General features: G+C 40.5%; 1 protein-coding gene across 18 annotated transcripts in view; it reads left to right on the top strand.

Moving 5' to 3' along the window:
* CCDC158 (coiled-coil domain containing 158) overlaps positions 1–13834 on the top strand; it is a 101526-nt gene that overhangs the window by 11119 nt on the left and 76573 nt on the right. For 16 of the 18 annotated variants that reach the window (XM_081795534.1, XM_081795543.1, XM_081795540.1 and 13 more), the window contains 5 exons: positions 1662–1804; positions 8098–8315; positions 12360–12469; positions 12582–12909; positions 13265–13341. In XM_081795534.1, coding sequence (XP_081651660.1) covers positions 1735–1804; positions 8098–8315; positions 12360–12469; positions 12582–12909; positions 13265–13341 — 803 coding nt within the window. In that variant the 5' untranslated portion in view covers positions 1662–1734. The remainder of the gene's footprint in view (positions 1–1661; positions 1805–8097; positions 8316–12359; positions 12470–12581; positions 12910–13264; positions 13342–13834) is intronic. The other 2 variants (XM_081795542.1, XM_081795546.1) reach the window with 2 other exon arrangements.

Genomic DNA, 13834 nt, shown 5'->3' with positions numbered 1-13834 from the left:
ATAGTGCTTTTCTCACTTTTCTTTCCGGACTTCAGCCAACCCTCATTTCATTCCTTCTTGTTTGTTTGCTTGCTTGTTTTATGTGTTTCTTGTCCATTTCTGTTCCTAGGTTTTACATTTCTGATTCAGAAATGTAAATCTAATTGTGATCTGATTTTTCTTTTTCTTTCTTTTTTTTAAACTTTTTTTTTTTTTTTTTTTTTTTTTTTTGAGAGAGAGAGAGCAGGGGAGGGGCAGAAAGAGAGGAGGAGAGAGAATCCCAAACAGGCTTCACACTGAGCACAGAGCCTGGTGCAGGGCACAAACTCACAAACCGCGAGATCATGACCTGAGCTGAAGTCAAGAGTTGGCCACTTAACTGACTAAGCCACCCAGGCATCCCTGTGATCTGATTTTTCATTTCCTCCAATGATTGAGAATATTTAGTGCAGTTTGAAGGTGTGTTGTGTGTTAGTTTTCTTCAACTAACTCCGACTGTCGGAGTGGGGGCACTTCTCATCAGCAGAAAAGATCTTATTCATATTTTCTGACATTTTATAATAGTTTTGTATGGGTGTGGTCTGCTTTTATCTATCCCTATTCATTTTATGGGCAGGATTCTTAGTTTGAGAGTGCCCTCTTCCAGGCAGTTTCTGTTAAGCATGGTGGTGGTGGAGTGGGAGGGGTAGACGAAGGGTAGGCATATCTTGTTTTTGTTCGTTTCTGCTGGTGCCTGAATTTTCCCTCCTTTCCCTCTGTGGCCGTATCTGCTGGGGAGATCACCTCTTCTTCCCCAGAAACACTGCTTCTCTGAGGCTGCTACTTCTGGTCCCTGCACACTTTCAAGCCATTATTGAGTAGCCGGGGCTGTGGACTACCTAGTCGCAACCGTGCGTACCATCTTGGCTTTTCCTGTTCACTTCTGGGTTGTGGGGGAGGTCTGTGCTTCCTCCAGCCCTCTGCTCCTTTTCCATTTTTCAGCCTCTCCTCTCCCGTTCTCCACACCTACAGGCCCGCAGCGCTGGCAGATGGACTGTGGGAGCAAGTTTGGAAAAAAATCTCCCCCTGTTAACTTGAAGGTTGCAGTATTCTCTGTATTCTAGAGATGCTGAAGGCATAGAGCCCATGTGCTTTTCTTTATTTGTTCTCCTGTTGATTTTATGGTTGTTTTCGCAGGATGAGGGTGAGATTTGGAATCAGGCCACCACCATTGTTCTCCAAACCCCGAAGTCCTCTTGGCCTAATCTAAAATTATGAGCATTGTTTGATATTAAAGAAGTTTTTCACCTTTTATTAATGATTTCCAATTTGCTGATTTGTGATTTTTTTTTAATTTGTGACTTTTTACTAAAGGGATGTTTCTAACATTATTTGACAATGTAAGAGAGAAACTTAAGAAAAAACTCTGCCCTGAATCAGAGTGCTGATCATCATAATAATTAAAATATTCATGTTTGATTTTCAGCTTGTCTTTAATAAGCTACTTAGCCATTAAAAGGAACAATTTTTACAACAAGATTCTATTCACTTACTAATTTTATGTAATAAAATATTTCTGCATAAATGCTTTTCTGGTGAAGAGTTATTCCAAACTAAACTAAACAGACTTTGTTAGTTCCCCTTCTATGAATTTTTTTCTCATAATACCTTATTAATAAAGATCAAATGCCTGTTTTTTATAGATAAGAACTAAAAAAACCAAACAGGGAAGCACTCATATTTCAAGATCTCAACGAAAAGGTAGCAATAGTTAATATGGAACAAAAAGCTGGTGAACCAAATAATGAAGATCTTTTATCAAGTAGTGGCGTCACATCCAATGGAGGTAAGTATTCTTTATCAGACAAAATGGGGAAAGAATTGGAATTAAGTAGTCCTCATAGTATTCATTCAGGCTGCAGGGTTGTAACAAACAAACATACTGTATTGTTGAAAATTCTACTTTTTAGGGAAGAAATTGTTTAGTCTTTTAAAAATAGCATATCTGTTTTTTAACATCTGTGTACCTTACATTTTTAGTTTAAAAATCGTTTCCATGTTTCCCTAACGCCTTTTCTTCCCCTGTCTGCTCTAAGCCAGATATCTGTATCATTTTGACTCTTTTTCCCTCCCTACCTCCATCCACTCGGGTATGCTCTTTCTAGTCCCAGCAGTGGCTCACGAGTCCATTTTTCCCTCTCCGTTGCCATTACTGCTGTTCTAGTTCAGGGCCCCCTCACCTCTGCCTGAACTGATTTCAGTGAAAGGATGGCCTTCAGGAAAACAAAGAGGTGGCATGAATATGTGGAACGTTGCAGGGAATTGGTAACTCTAGTGTTTGAAAGAGCTGAGAAGCCTCACTGGGGAAGAGGCAACCCAGAGATGAGCCGCTGCAGGAAGCCACTACCAGCCTTGGTCTAAAAGGACAATGAGAAGAGGAACTGTTGCAAGGGCCAGAATGCGGGCTGCCTGGAGGGAGCAGCAGCTACCACTCCCTGCAGGAAGCCACTGAGGCTGGTGAGAGGGAGTGGTACTCAGCTTCTCCCCCACTCCTGCCCCAGATCTTTCACCAGCACCACCCATTGTGACCTCCCTAGACTTTAGGGGGGAAGGGAGCCTGGGAAGAGTAGTTCTCTGCACCACACAGCAGAATAGGGGAAGGACAGAGAATGGGTTTTTTGGCTGTCAGGCCAATGGCCTGTAGCATCCTTGACCGCTTTCCCTGCCTGTCTCTCATCCAGAAGAATGCACCCAGAGTTTATTCTCAATTACAGATCTGTTGTCTTACTGGTCTGCTTCAAAACCTTTATTTCAGCACACTTAATTTGCAAAAGTCTCTGCTTTTTAGGATGCTCATGCCATCCTAAGATGTCACTGTCACCTCCACACCGCTGTTCCCATCTCCCCTGCCCACTTCCATGCACTCACCTCCACACTTATACTCTGCCTTGTACTCCCCAGGGACACCGGCACTTAGGTCTGGGGTCATCTCCTCTGCCTTGGGCCCATCATCATCCCATAGTATTGTTGTCCTCATGTGTGACCCATCTGAGATCTCAGACTTCCAGTTTCTTGACCTTTTTAGTTCTTCTCATCTTGACCTTTAGCCACCCGCTTGTCTTACTTGGATCTGATTACCAAGAGCTGTTAGACTTCTGAAACCCAACCCCCTGTCTTCCAGCCCTCTCGGTCCCGTATTCCTAGAGCATCTATTTTTCTGCCTCATGAAAATAGTGGTTCTCAACCATGGCTCCATGCCAGACTCATTTTTTGAGATTTTAAACATTTACATGGCTTAGATCTACACCCGCAGATTCTGATTCAGTAGGTCTGGAATGGCGCTTAGATGCCACAGATTTTTTTTTTTTTTAAGCTCCCCTGGTGATGCTAATTCCCAGCAAGTATTGCAAATAACTACTCTAGATTCTGCCATTTTCTCCTAAATTACCAACCTCTTCCTATCCTCACTTTTTTTTTTTGGTACTATTCATTATTTCACCCCATCACTTGCCTGTATCTTCAACTTCCTTTTTCTCTTATTCTTCTGTTGCACTCTTACAGGAAACTCCCCATCTTTATCAGGCTGACTGCCTTTTCCGTTTTTGTACTGGGCTGCTGGGATATTCTGCGAGAGAAAACACAAATTGTGGATTTTCCACCAGTTTGCCACCTCACAGTCACAGTCATCCCTCTCTCAACTCTGTCCTTGATGCTGCTAGTGGAGACTTTCTCACTATCTCAGGCAGTTCTCTCTCCAATTTCCCACACTACTTGTTTCAGAATTGTACCATTCTTGGGTCCCTCACCCCACCACCTTCTTGTTCACTCTCAGCATCACTTCCTAATTTCCAGAGACATTAGGAGCCCTTAGGCTGGTACTCTCTTACTTTCTCATATCCTGCCCCATAACCCACTGTTTTTCATAATCCATGCCTGCCTTCTCTCAAAGCTCCATGGAAGAGGCAGCTTTTTAATGTGCTACCAGGGATCTAATTCCTGTGCCTGTCACCACGTCAGCTGCCTCAGAGATTTGGCTCCAAAAACTGCCCCCACTCACTCTGCTAGCTTCAGTCCCTTTTCGCCATTTGCACTCACCCATCCACGTAAACATGCTACATCTCTCCCAACCTAAAACGCTACAGTTGCAACAAACCAGAACAACAAAAAATAAAACCTTTTCCTTGATCTGTCCTCCTTTATTTCTTCTTGCCTTCTTAGCCATGGCTTCTGAATGAAGATTTGTATTCAGTGTCTTCACATCTTCACCATCCATTCATTCTGCAAACTACTGCCTTATGACTTTTGAACCCAATAATCCAATGAAACCACTCTGGCCAACGTGACTAAATTTTCCCTTTTTTGCTAAGTTCAGTGACTTCTTCCCCCATCCCAACATTTTGTTTTGAAATTTTTTAAGTTGTTGAAAAATTGAAAAATAGTACACTGAATATTTTATATATTCTTAGACTGGATGCAGCAGTTGTCAACATTTTATTGTATTTGCTTTATGTCTATACCTACAATTTGTATTTCATTTACCTGAAGTTGAAGACATCATGATTCTTGCCTCAAAATCTGACATGCATCTCCTTAGAATAAGGATGATTTCCTACATTGCCACATTATCATTTCTGAGAAATTTACTATCAATGCAGTGTCATCTGATATGCATTCATATTAAAATTCACCCAGGGGCACTTGGGTGGCTCAGTCAATTAAATGTCAGGCTTTGGCTCAGGTCATGATCTCAGGGTTCGTGAGTTTGAGCCCCGTGTCAGGCTCTGTGCTGGCAGCTTGGAGCCTGGAGCCTGCTTCAGATTCTGTGTCTCCCTCTCTCTCTCTGCCCCTCCCCTGCTCACGCTCTGTGTCTCTATCTCAAAAATAATTAAACGTGAAAAAAAATTAAAAATCAAAATTCACCCAGTTGTCCCTATAAAAAGCTTTCATTAGTTTTTTTTTTTTTTTTTCTAATGTAATCAGAGATCATGGATTGTATTTGGTGGTGGTTCTCTTCATTCTTGCTCCTTTGTTGTTTCTGCTGGCATTGGCTTTAAGAGTCTAGTTGTATTGTAGAATATCCAACATTCTAGATCTTTCTGATTGTTTCTCATGTTTAGATTCAGATTAAACTCACTTGGCAAGAGTTTGTGAATATCCTGGTACTAAATAGCTTTGTATCCAGTGGTTTTAGGATCAACTGAAGATCCTTGCCTGAATCAATTATTACATTGTTGATTTTCTAATTTTACCATAGTTACTAGCTGACATCCTTCAGGGAAGAAAAGCTTTCCTTTAATTATTAACACTACAGATCCACAGAGTGTTCTTTAGTTCAAAGTGCTAGAATGCATCGGTGCCACTGTTGTTTCTGATGCTCAGTTGTATCACATTTAGCCAGTCCTTTTAAGCTAGGTCCTGTGTCTTTTTATTTTTTTTAATTTTTTAAATAAACAATTATATGTTATTCCAATTCAGAGTCTCTAAGTAAAATAATGCAGAATTACACATCCCTGTGTCTTTTTAAAACATGACCCCCTTCATTGCTTTCTGGCCCATCAAAATGTTCCAGACTCTCAAATGTACTTGGTCTGTTCCCCACGAATGAGCCATTTCTCTAAGGAGCCCTGGGTCCTTTTAGTAGGGAGGAGTATATAGAATCCAAAATCTGGTGTGCATATTGCTACTGAAGTATCACTTTGGGAGCATTCAGTGGATAAAGTTTCAAAATAGATTTTTTTAATCATAAGTTCACATGGCTACAAACGCAAAATCAAATCCAGTACCACGGAGTTCCTCATCTTCCCTCATTCCAAATCTGCAACTCCCCTGCATGAAAACTCCAGTGTCCAAAACCTTCAGTGTACTCAGTCATTTTCTCTCTTCCACAGTACATACCAAATAGTTCCAGAATTACAACAGCGCTGCCGCCACTCACAACTTACCTGCCAAGTGAAGCTCGCTAAGGCCACACGGTCAGAGCGCTAACAGAGTCCTAAAGTTATTTAAAGGAACTACTTTCTGTGTGAAGTTATGTTATCAACTTACCGTACACTTAGGTTTATTTGTTTCTATTAGTATTCACTTTTGGCTTATTTTTTGAATATGGATAATGTGTATGGCTCAAAAGTAAAAACTGTATGAAAATGTATATTCAGTCAAGTCTAGCTGCCATCCCTATTCCTTCCACTCCATTTCCACCTATCTCTATATCCCTATAACCATTTTCTTGAGTTTGTTTTACTCTTCCAGTGGTCCTTTTGCAAAAGTAAGCAATTGCTACCCGCCCCCCCCACACACACAGATATGTGCATGTGCTTAACACATACACTCTTATTTTTCCTTTCTTACAAAGAGGAGGGTAATTAACCTCTACCTATTCAAGGGAGGAGTATCAAAGAATTTATGGACATATTTTCAAAGCACCACAGTTTGCCCTATGGTCACAAATTATTTACATTTCTCTCACATGCATAGTTCATTCACTCTCTCCCAAGAAGGCCCCTAACAGTCTCATCCCATTATAGCATCCACTCAGAGGCCAGAATCTCTTTTTATTTTTATTTTTTAATCTGGGGGGGCGGGGGTGGGTGGGTGGGGAGGGCCAGAAGGAGAAGGAGAGAGAATCTTAAGCAGGCTCCACTCTCAGTGCAGAGCCCAATACAGGACTCCTTGTCACAAACATGAGACCATGACCTGAGCAGAAATCAAGAGCGGGACCTTAACCCACTGAGCCACCTAGGCACCCTGAGACCAGAATCCCTTCACTGAAATTAGATTCAGGTATGGATAAAGCTCCTCAGTTGTAAGTCCTTAAGTACAACTCCTTAGTTCTTTTTCGTCTGAAGACCTGTGACAGCCAACATACAGTGGCAGGCAGGCATAGGATAACCTGTCTCAACACAACCATCCCAAATGGGGTAAACAGGCACACAGTCCGTCCCAATTCTGAAATCTAGCTGAGCACAGGTTGACCATCCCCTCATGAGGACTCAAGCCTGCGAATACTTCTCTGTGGGTCTTGACACCATCCTCTGTACTCTTGGGTCTGACTTTGAGACCTCCTTCCTTTTACGTGAAAGGTAGTATATGTGTTCAGCTGGGGGGTTTCTCGGCCTGCTTATGGGGAGGCCTCTTTTCATCTCACACTCTCTCTGTCACTCAGTCAAAACCAGTGGTGTTTCTTGAATATAATTCTCTAATATCTTTGTGGGTCTTCTGTGAACCTTCCCAGATTTTACTTCCTTCATCTTCTCTTTAAATATTGGTATTTTCTCCTGGATCCTCTTCTGTTTTCACTCTGTACACTGCCCCTGGATGATCCCATTGACTCCAAGGATTCACTAGAATTCAGATGCCGATGACTCCCAAATCCTTATCTCTAAAGCACATCATACTCCTCAACTGCACAAATTAAACAGCGTTACTTGATGCTGAAGCTCAAACCCCAAGAGAGATCTTTGACACCTCTCTGTCTTTTACTTACCGCATGTATTTCTCAAATCCACACCCTGGTGTCTGTCACCATAGTCTCCACTTCAGGGTAGACCCTTGCCATTTCTTGCCGGCATTGTTGAAGGCCTTCTCGGACTTGATTCTCTACCTTCAGCTTATCTCCATGCAGTGCATTCTCCACGCTGAAGCCGGAGAGCCTTTTCAAACTACGGACGTAGTTAACTGTTCTCTCACTTTCAAATCCATTAATAACTTCCCAAAGCTTTTGAGATGAAATTCAAACTCCTTGTGACCACGAGGCCCTTCATGATCTGGACTATATTTTAGTTCTCATATCTGGCTGCTACTTTCCTGTCACCCGGAATACACAGTGCTGTCTCAAGCCTCCTCACCAGTAACTGTGGTGTTCCCACTGCCACAATGCCTTTCCTCTTCTCCTTAATATACCGCAAGGCTCGTTCAAGCTCAGGTATCACTTGATCGCTATCAAGTAAAACTCCCTCCTCCTCCCTGATCTCTTCCTTTTTACCTTGTGTCCTCTCAGAGCTGTTACCAATCTTTTACTTGTCTATTTTCTGCCATGAGACCTTGAGCCCCTTGAGTGTTCACTAAGGAGATCACCTGGGATGATGTTTGCCATAAAATTGTTTTATTACTAAGTTGATTGATGAATTCTTTAATATCTAGGTTCTTCAAGTCCATTTTTTATGTCGTCTATTCGTGGTACAATAATTGAAAACACATCTTCAGCTGGGACATTGACACAGATTCCTTTTTTCCCCAAATATGAAGTGGAGCTTGATTCTCCTAGAAAAGTTATCCCTTACCCTGGAAAGGAACACATTGAACGTGTTTTGGAAGAATATTCACATCAAGTCAAAGATCTGCAGAGAAGACTAAATGAAGTGAGTTACATTCTTTTCTTCTAGAACTTCGTGCCATTTGGGGATGACAGTGAGGCACATTGCCTTGGAACAGAACCTAAACTTCCTAGAAGAAACACTTAGCAATAGATTTATTAGTTAAAGTTATTAATTTGACCTATGCTTTCTATTTCAGTGTTAAAAATTGGGCACATAAAGTTTCCATACATATTCCTTGGTTTCATGGCTAATTTTAATGAAACTTGAATAGCTCAAAATGTTATAATTAATGGCATTTATCTGTAATTATAATAATTGGTTCAGGCCTGCTGTCCTCCTATCATGATACCTGGTTTTTCTTTACAAAGCAGTTGTACGGATAGACCTTTACATGTAGGTATATACATAACAGCTAAATAGTATATAGAAGTTATTTGCTAAAAATTGTAAGTCGACCTTATGTGGAATGAGGTCAGCTTTAGCCAGATTTACAACTGTATACTGGTTTCCGGTAGTCTATAGTCTAAAAGTCAAACTTACCATTGTATCCTAAGCCTTTTGATGATATAACCCCTCTCTTGTGCATTTGAGCCTCATCTCCTACCTGTTCCCCAAATGTACCCTCCGTTCCAGCAGTATGAAGCTACTTGCTCTTCCTTGGATGTAGCATGCTATTCTAGAGCTTCATACTTTGGTCCAGGCCGTTACCTCTTCTTTACCCTGTCCACCTGGCAAATTCTTATTATCCACCAAGAACTCAGTGCAAGCATTTCCTTCTTTGAATCCTTCCCCCTAGACAGCATTAGGTATATTCCCTGTCCAGCTGTTGCCCTATGTGCACATGTCTGTTGTAGTATTTAGTACACGTTACTGTGTTCATTAACACGTTGTTCCATCTCATCAGACTACATAAGCACATTTAAGGGAAAAGCTACAACTGTATTAAGTGCTGAAAATTATATACTATTGTATTACGTACAGGGGTACAAAGATGATTAAGGTAGGACTCAAGGGGTTCATAGACTTGAAGAGGAACTGGTATATAAACAAATAGTGATGATACTTATGATAAATACACTGATAAAAAGAGCGGGTAGGTGGGTGGGTTGGTTGGTTAGATGGATGGAAGAAGCACAGAGATACCAATGAAGTAAACAGTGTCTTAATTTATTTTCCATATCCATCCTCTGGCAGAGTATCTTGACACTTGATTGGCTCCCAGTAAATGTGTGTTAAATCACTAAATGAACAACAGGGCTATTTGGATACTTGTAATATTTAGCATGAACCTCCTGTGTAACAGATGTGCTGGGTATATAAAGATGGAAGAGACATCATCCTTTCTATGTACACATTTATAGTCTGTGGCTGAGATATTTAAATAGAAAATGATAGCAACAGTGAGATCTGTGCTATAGTAGGGTAAGCAACCATGCTTTCCATTCCTTTTCTTACTTTTCAGCAACATTTGACACAGGTGATTATCCTCTTCCTCTTGAAGCACTCTTTTCTGCTGGGTCTGAGAAGAAACACACTCTCCTGATTTTCCTTGAGCTTACTCATTTTGTTTCTTGTTCCAGCAAAAATACCATCCAAAATAGTCATAGTGATTCCCATGGCATCTATTGCCATTTATATGCCAATGATTGTTCAACTTACATTTCTAGTACAGACCTCTTATCTTAGCTCTGGCACCAGTTCGTGTATCCAGGTACCTACTTGACATTTCTACATGAGATGTTTCTGAGGCTCTATGAACTCAACGTTTCTAGCTGTATACGTGATCTCGCCCCCAAACCTACTCTTGTCCCAGTGTTCCTTCTAACTATATGTGGGGCCACCCTTGCATAGTAGCATGAGGCAAAAACCTCACTTATTCTTGATACCTCTTCCCTGGCATCACTTTATCACCATGTCCGTCCGGCATATCTCATATACATTTCTCAAACCTGTTTCCATTTGCACTGTTGCCATCCAAAGTTCAGACTATACTGTAGTTATTCACCTGGACTATAAGAGGAAAAGCTAAAGGACCTTAACCCTATATTGACTATATAAACATTGCCGACTGCAGAATCCACTAGGATCCTATTACATTTCCTTTCCTGTGTAGTGTTTTTTCTGGTGGTTCTTTAACAAAAAAATTTTTTTAACGTTTATTTATTCTTGAGAGACAGAGAGACACAGAGCGTGTGCAGGGGAGGGGTAGAGAGAGGGGGAGACACAGGATCTGAAGTAGGCCCCAGGCTCTGAGCTGTCAGCACAGAGCCCGACACGGGGCTCGAACTCACAAGCTGCAAGATTATGACCCGAGCCGAAGTCAGTCGCCCAAACAACTGAGCCACCCAGGCACCCCTCTGGTGGTTCTTAATTGCCTGTCTTTTTCTTTGTGCCGTTTTCCTTTATCATATCGTCATTTTTTTTTTTTTTCTTAAAGAACCATCATGTAGGTTTTCTCTCAAATTCCCCTTTGACCCAGGGCTCTTCAGGAGTCTTCTGACCTGTTTTCCAGTCTATGTGAGTTTCTCCTCAGGTCTGCATATAACGAACTGTTTTCTTCTTATCACTGCTTTCCTGAATGGATCCATGATTTCCAGGGCTCACCTTTTTCTGGCTTCCTTTTTCTTGATCTACTTCTTCATTTAGTCAAAGCACATCTTCAGAAATTTGAGAAAGGGTATATGGGACATACATTTTATGGATTTTTGCATTCTGAGGATGACTTTAGTTTGGTAAGTTAGCAGTCATTTTCTCTCAATCCTTTGAAAATATTGTGTCCTTGAATTTTGTATTGCTACTGAGAAGTAGATGTCGGATACTTGCTCCTTTGTAGATGATATGTTTTTGGTTAATTGAGGTTTGTCTTTGGAGGCTTTAGGCTCTTCTGTCTCTGAAATTCTACCATAATGTGCACAGCTGTGGGTTTTAGTTTTTTCATTCACTGTGCTGGGGATTCAGTGGATCATTTTGGTCTGCAGATATGTACTTTTCAGCTTTGAAGAATTCAGTTGTTTTTTTCTTTGATAGTTTCTTTCCCTCTGTTTTCTCAGTTCTCTCTTTTGCAGCTCCTTCTAGTCAATTAGTGTCTCCTAGGTTGACCCTCTAAGTCTCTTACCTTTTCTTTCAAAAGTTTTACCTACTTTTCCTACTTTGGGGGGACATTTCTTGACTTCCAGCATTCCTATTGCAGCTTTTTTAGCATGTAAGTATATTTTTAATTTCCAAGAACTCTTTCTTCTGCCCTGATCACTTCTTTGGCATAGTATTTTGTTCTTTATAGCTGTAATGTCCCTCAAATTTCTCTGCAAATGTAAGTTTTAAAAAGTGTTCTTCCATTGCTTCATAACTTTGATTCTTTGGGTCCTTTTGTGTGTGTGTGTGTGTGTGTGTGTGTGTGTGTGTGTGTTTCTTTGTTTAATCTTGGTCTCTGTTTTTTTATTTTATAATCTTTCTTCAGGAGTTCAGTGGTATTTGTTTGTTGGTTTGTTTGCTTTTGTTCATACTCAAAGATGAGCAGTAAAAAAGCTGATGGCAAGCTCTCTATCACTGGCGGAAATCAATGGCTTGGCTTTGGGATGATTAGCTGTCATCAGTTATTATGCTGGAAGATGCCTCAGTGCCTGATTTTAGAGATCTGAATGAATTTCTTTGTAGTAGAACACTTTGCATTTTGGGTACTGGTTGTCTGCTGTCAAGTTTTTAAGTGGGTTGGGGGTGGGGATTGACTTTCTTTTTAATTTTTTAGATCAACTTTTCTGTTTACAGAATTTTAACCAATTTCTTGTTTTCAAGAACAAAATTTCGTTCTATCTCTATCTTGAGCTGGAGGTCTGATTTGTTTTAGAAATAGTGTTTTGGTTAAGTAAAGAAGTGATTCTGAAAGGGGCCAAGTTTTGAGTCTAGTTAAGATAGTTCAGTAACCTAGGTGAGGTATGATTAATTAGACCCTGAACTATGGTGAAAGGAGAAGGAAGTACGCATAAAAGTAAATTAATAATACATGGATTTTTTAGAGATTATTAGCTGTAAGGAAATATGTTCCTCTGGTGAAGACTGATTTGTGTGGCTTTTTTTTTTTTTTTTCAGAGCAATGAATTGCATGAGAAACAAAAGTTTTACTTAAGGCAATCCGTCATTGATTTGCAAACAAAACTTCAAGAGATGCAAATGGAGAGAGATGCCATGGCTGACATCAGGTTGGGATTCGCTACCTAAAATTATTTTAAAGTTTGACTCTTTGTAGCATAAAACTACTTGTGTGAACATGAGTTTTGTCAATATTGTTTCTTCTCTTTCACCTACTTCTAGACGAAGGGAGAGTCAGTCCCAGGAAGATTTAAGAAATCAGCTTCAAAATACAGTTCATGAACTTGAAGCTGCCAAATGCCTTAAGGAGGACATGCTGAGAGATAGCAACACACAGATAGAGCAGCTGAGAAAGATGATGCTGAGTCACGAGGGAGTGCTTCAAGATATCAGATCAGTCCTAGTTGACTTTGAAGAAGCCTCAGGCAAGAAGATATATGAACACGACAGTGTGTCTACTCTCCACTTCCGCAACATGGGCTCAGCTATTAGCAAAATCCTAAGAGAATTAGACACAGAGATATCTTATCTTAAAGGGAGGATATTTCCAGTAAGTGGTGAGAACACTATTCAATTTTATATTAAAATCCATTAAGAGAATAGTATTAGGTGTATAATTTTCTGAGTTCTTAAAAGTAAGGCAAGTTCTCATTTTTGTTCTCTAAAATAAGTTATTTACAATGATCTCTCAATAAATTAAGGGAACTAGCTCGATTTGCCTGTGTGGCTTCGTGAGAGTATAACCAAAGTAAACGCTCTAATGAAATACAGTGATAGAATGTATTCAGTTTCAGTATTACTTTTATTTGCTTCTTTCCAAAGAGTTCCTTTAGTTGGAAGCTCTCCAACTTTTCCAAAATGTAGATTTACCAGTCCCTAAATCATTGTCTCTTCTTTATAACTAGGTAGAGGAGCAGCTTGAAGCACTGAAGTCTGAATCACAGAACAAAATAGAACTGCTTCTTCAACAACATCAAGATAGGTGGGTTTCTGACAGAAGTATAGATAGTCATAGTGAAGAAACCATAGGTTTACAGTCCCTCATCAGAAATTCCAAAATCTAAAATGTTCTGAAACAAAGCAGTTTTCTTCATAGGTTTGTGGTAAATTCATGTGAAAAGAAAAATTATTCTGATACTTATTAAGAGGGTTAAGGAAGACTTTATTCAAAGCTATTGTAGTAAGAGTTTTGCATTAGGGGAGAGAGTTGAGCCTTAGCTCTCTCACCTCAACCAAGAAAGCGGAGATTTACAGCCAAGGAGCAGGTGAAAGGGGCAGTGGATGGAAAATCACTAAGAGGACACATCAAGGACAGGGGGATTTTTACTAAGCCTGAGCAGGCCAAGGGCAGGGGTGAAGGGTGCCAAAGTCAAGACCTAGAAGAGGCCTCGGAGGAGCCTGACTTAGGTTTGGTCAAAGAGAGAGCCTTTGTCATTCATTTGTTGGCAAAACCTGACCTGAGCCTAATGCATAGC

Source organism: Panthera onca, chromosome B1, assembly GCF_046562875.1.
Source record: "Panthera onca isolate mPanOnc1 chromosome B1, mPanOnc1 haplotype 2, whole genome shotgun sequence".
Lineage (NCBI taxonomy): Eukaryota > Metazoa > Chordata > Mammalia > Carnivora > Felidae > Panthera > Panthera onca.
Note: the sequence above shows the minus strand (reverse complement) of the source record. Positions and strands in the feature narration are given on the sequence as shown.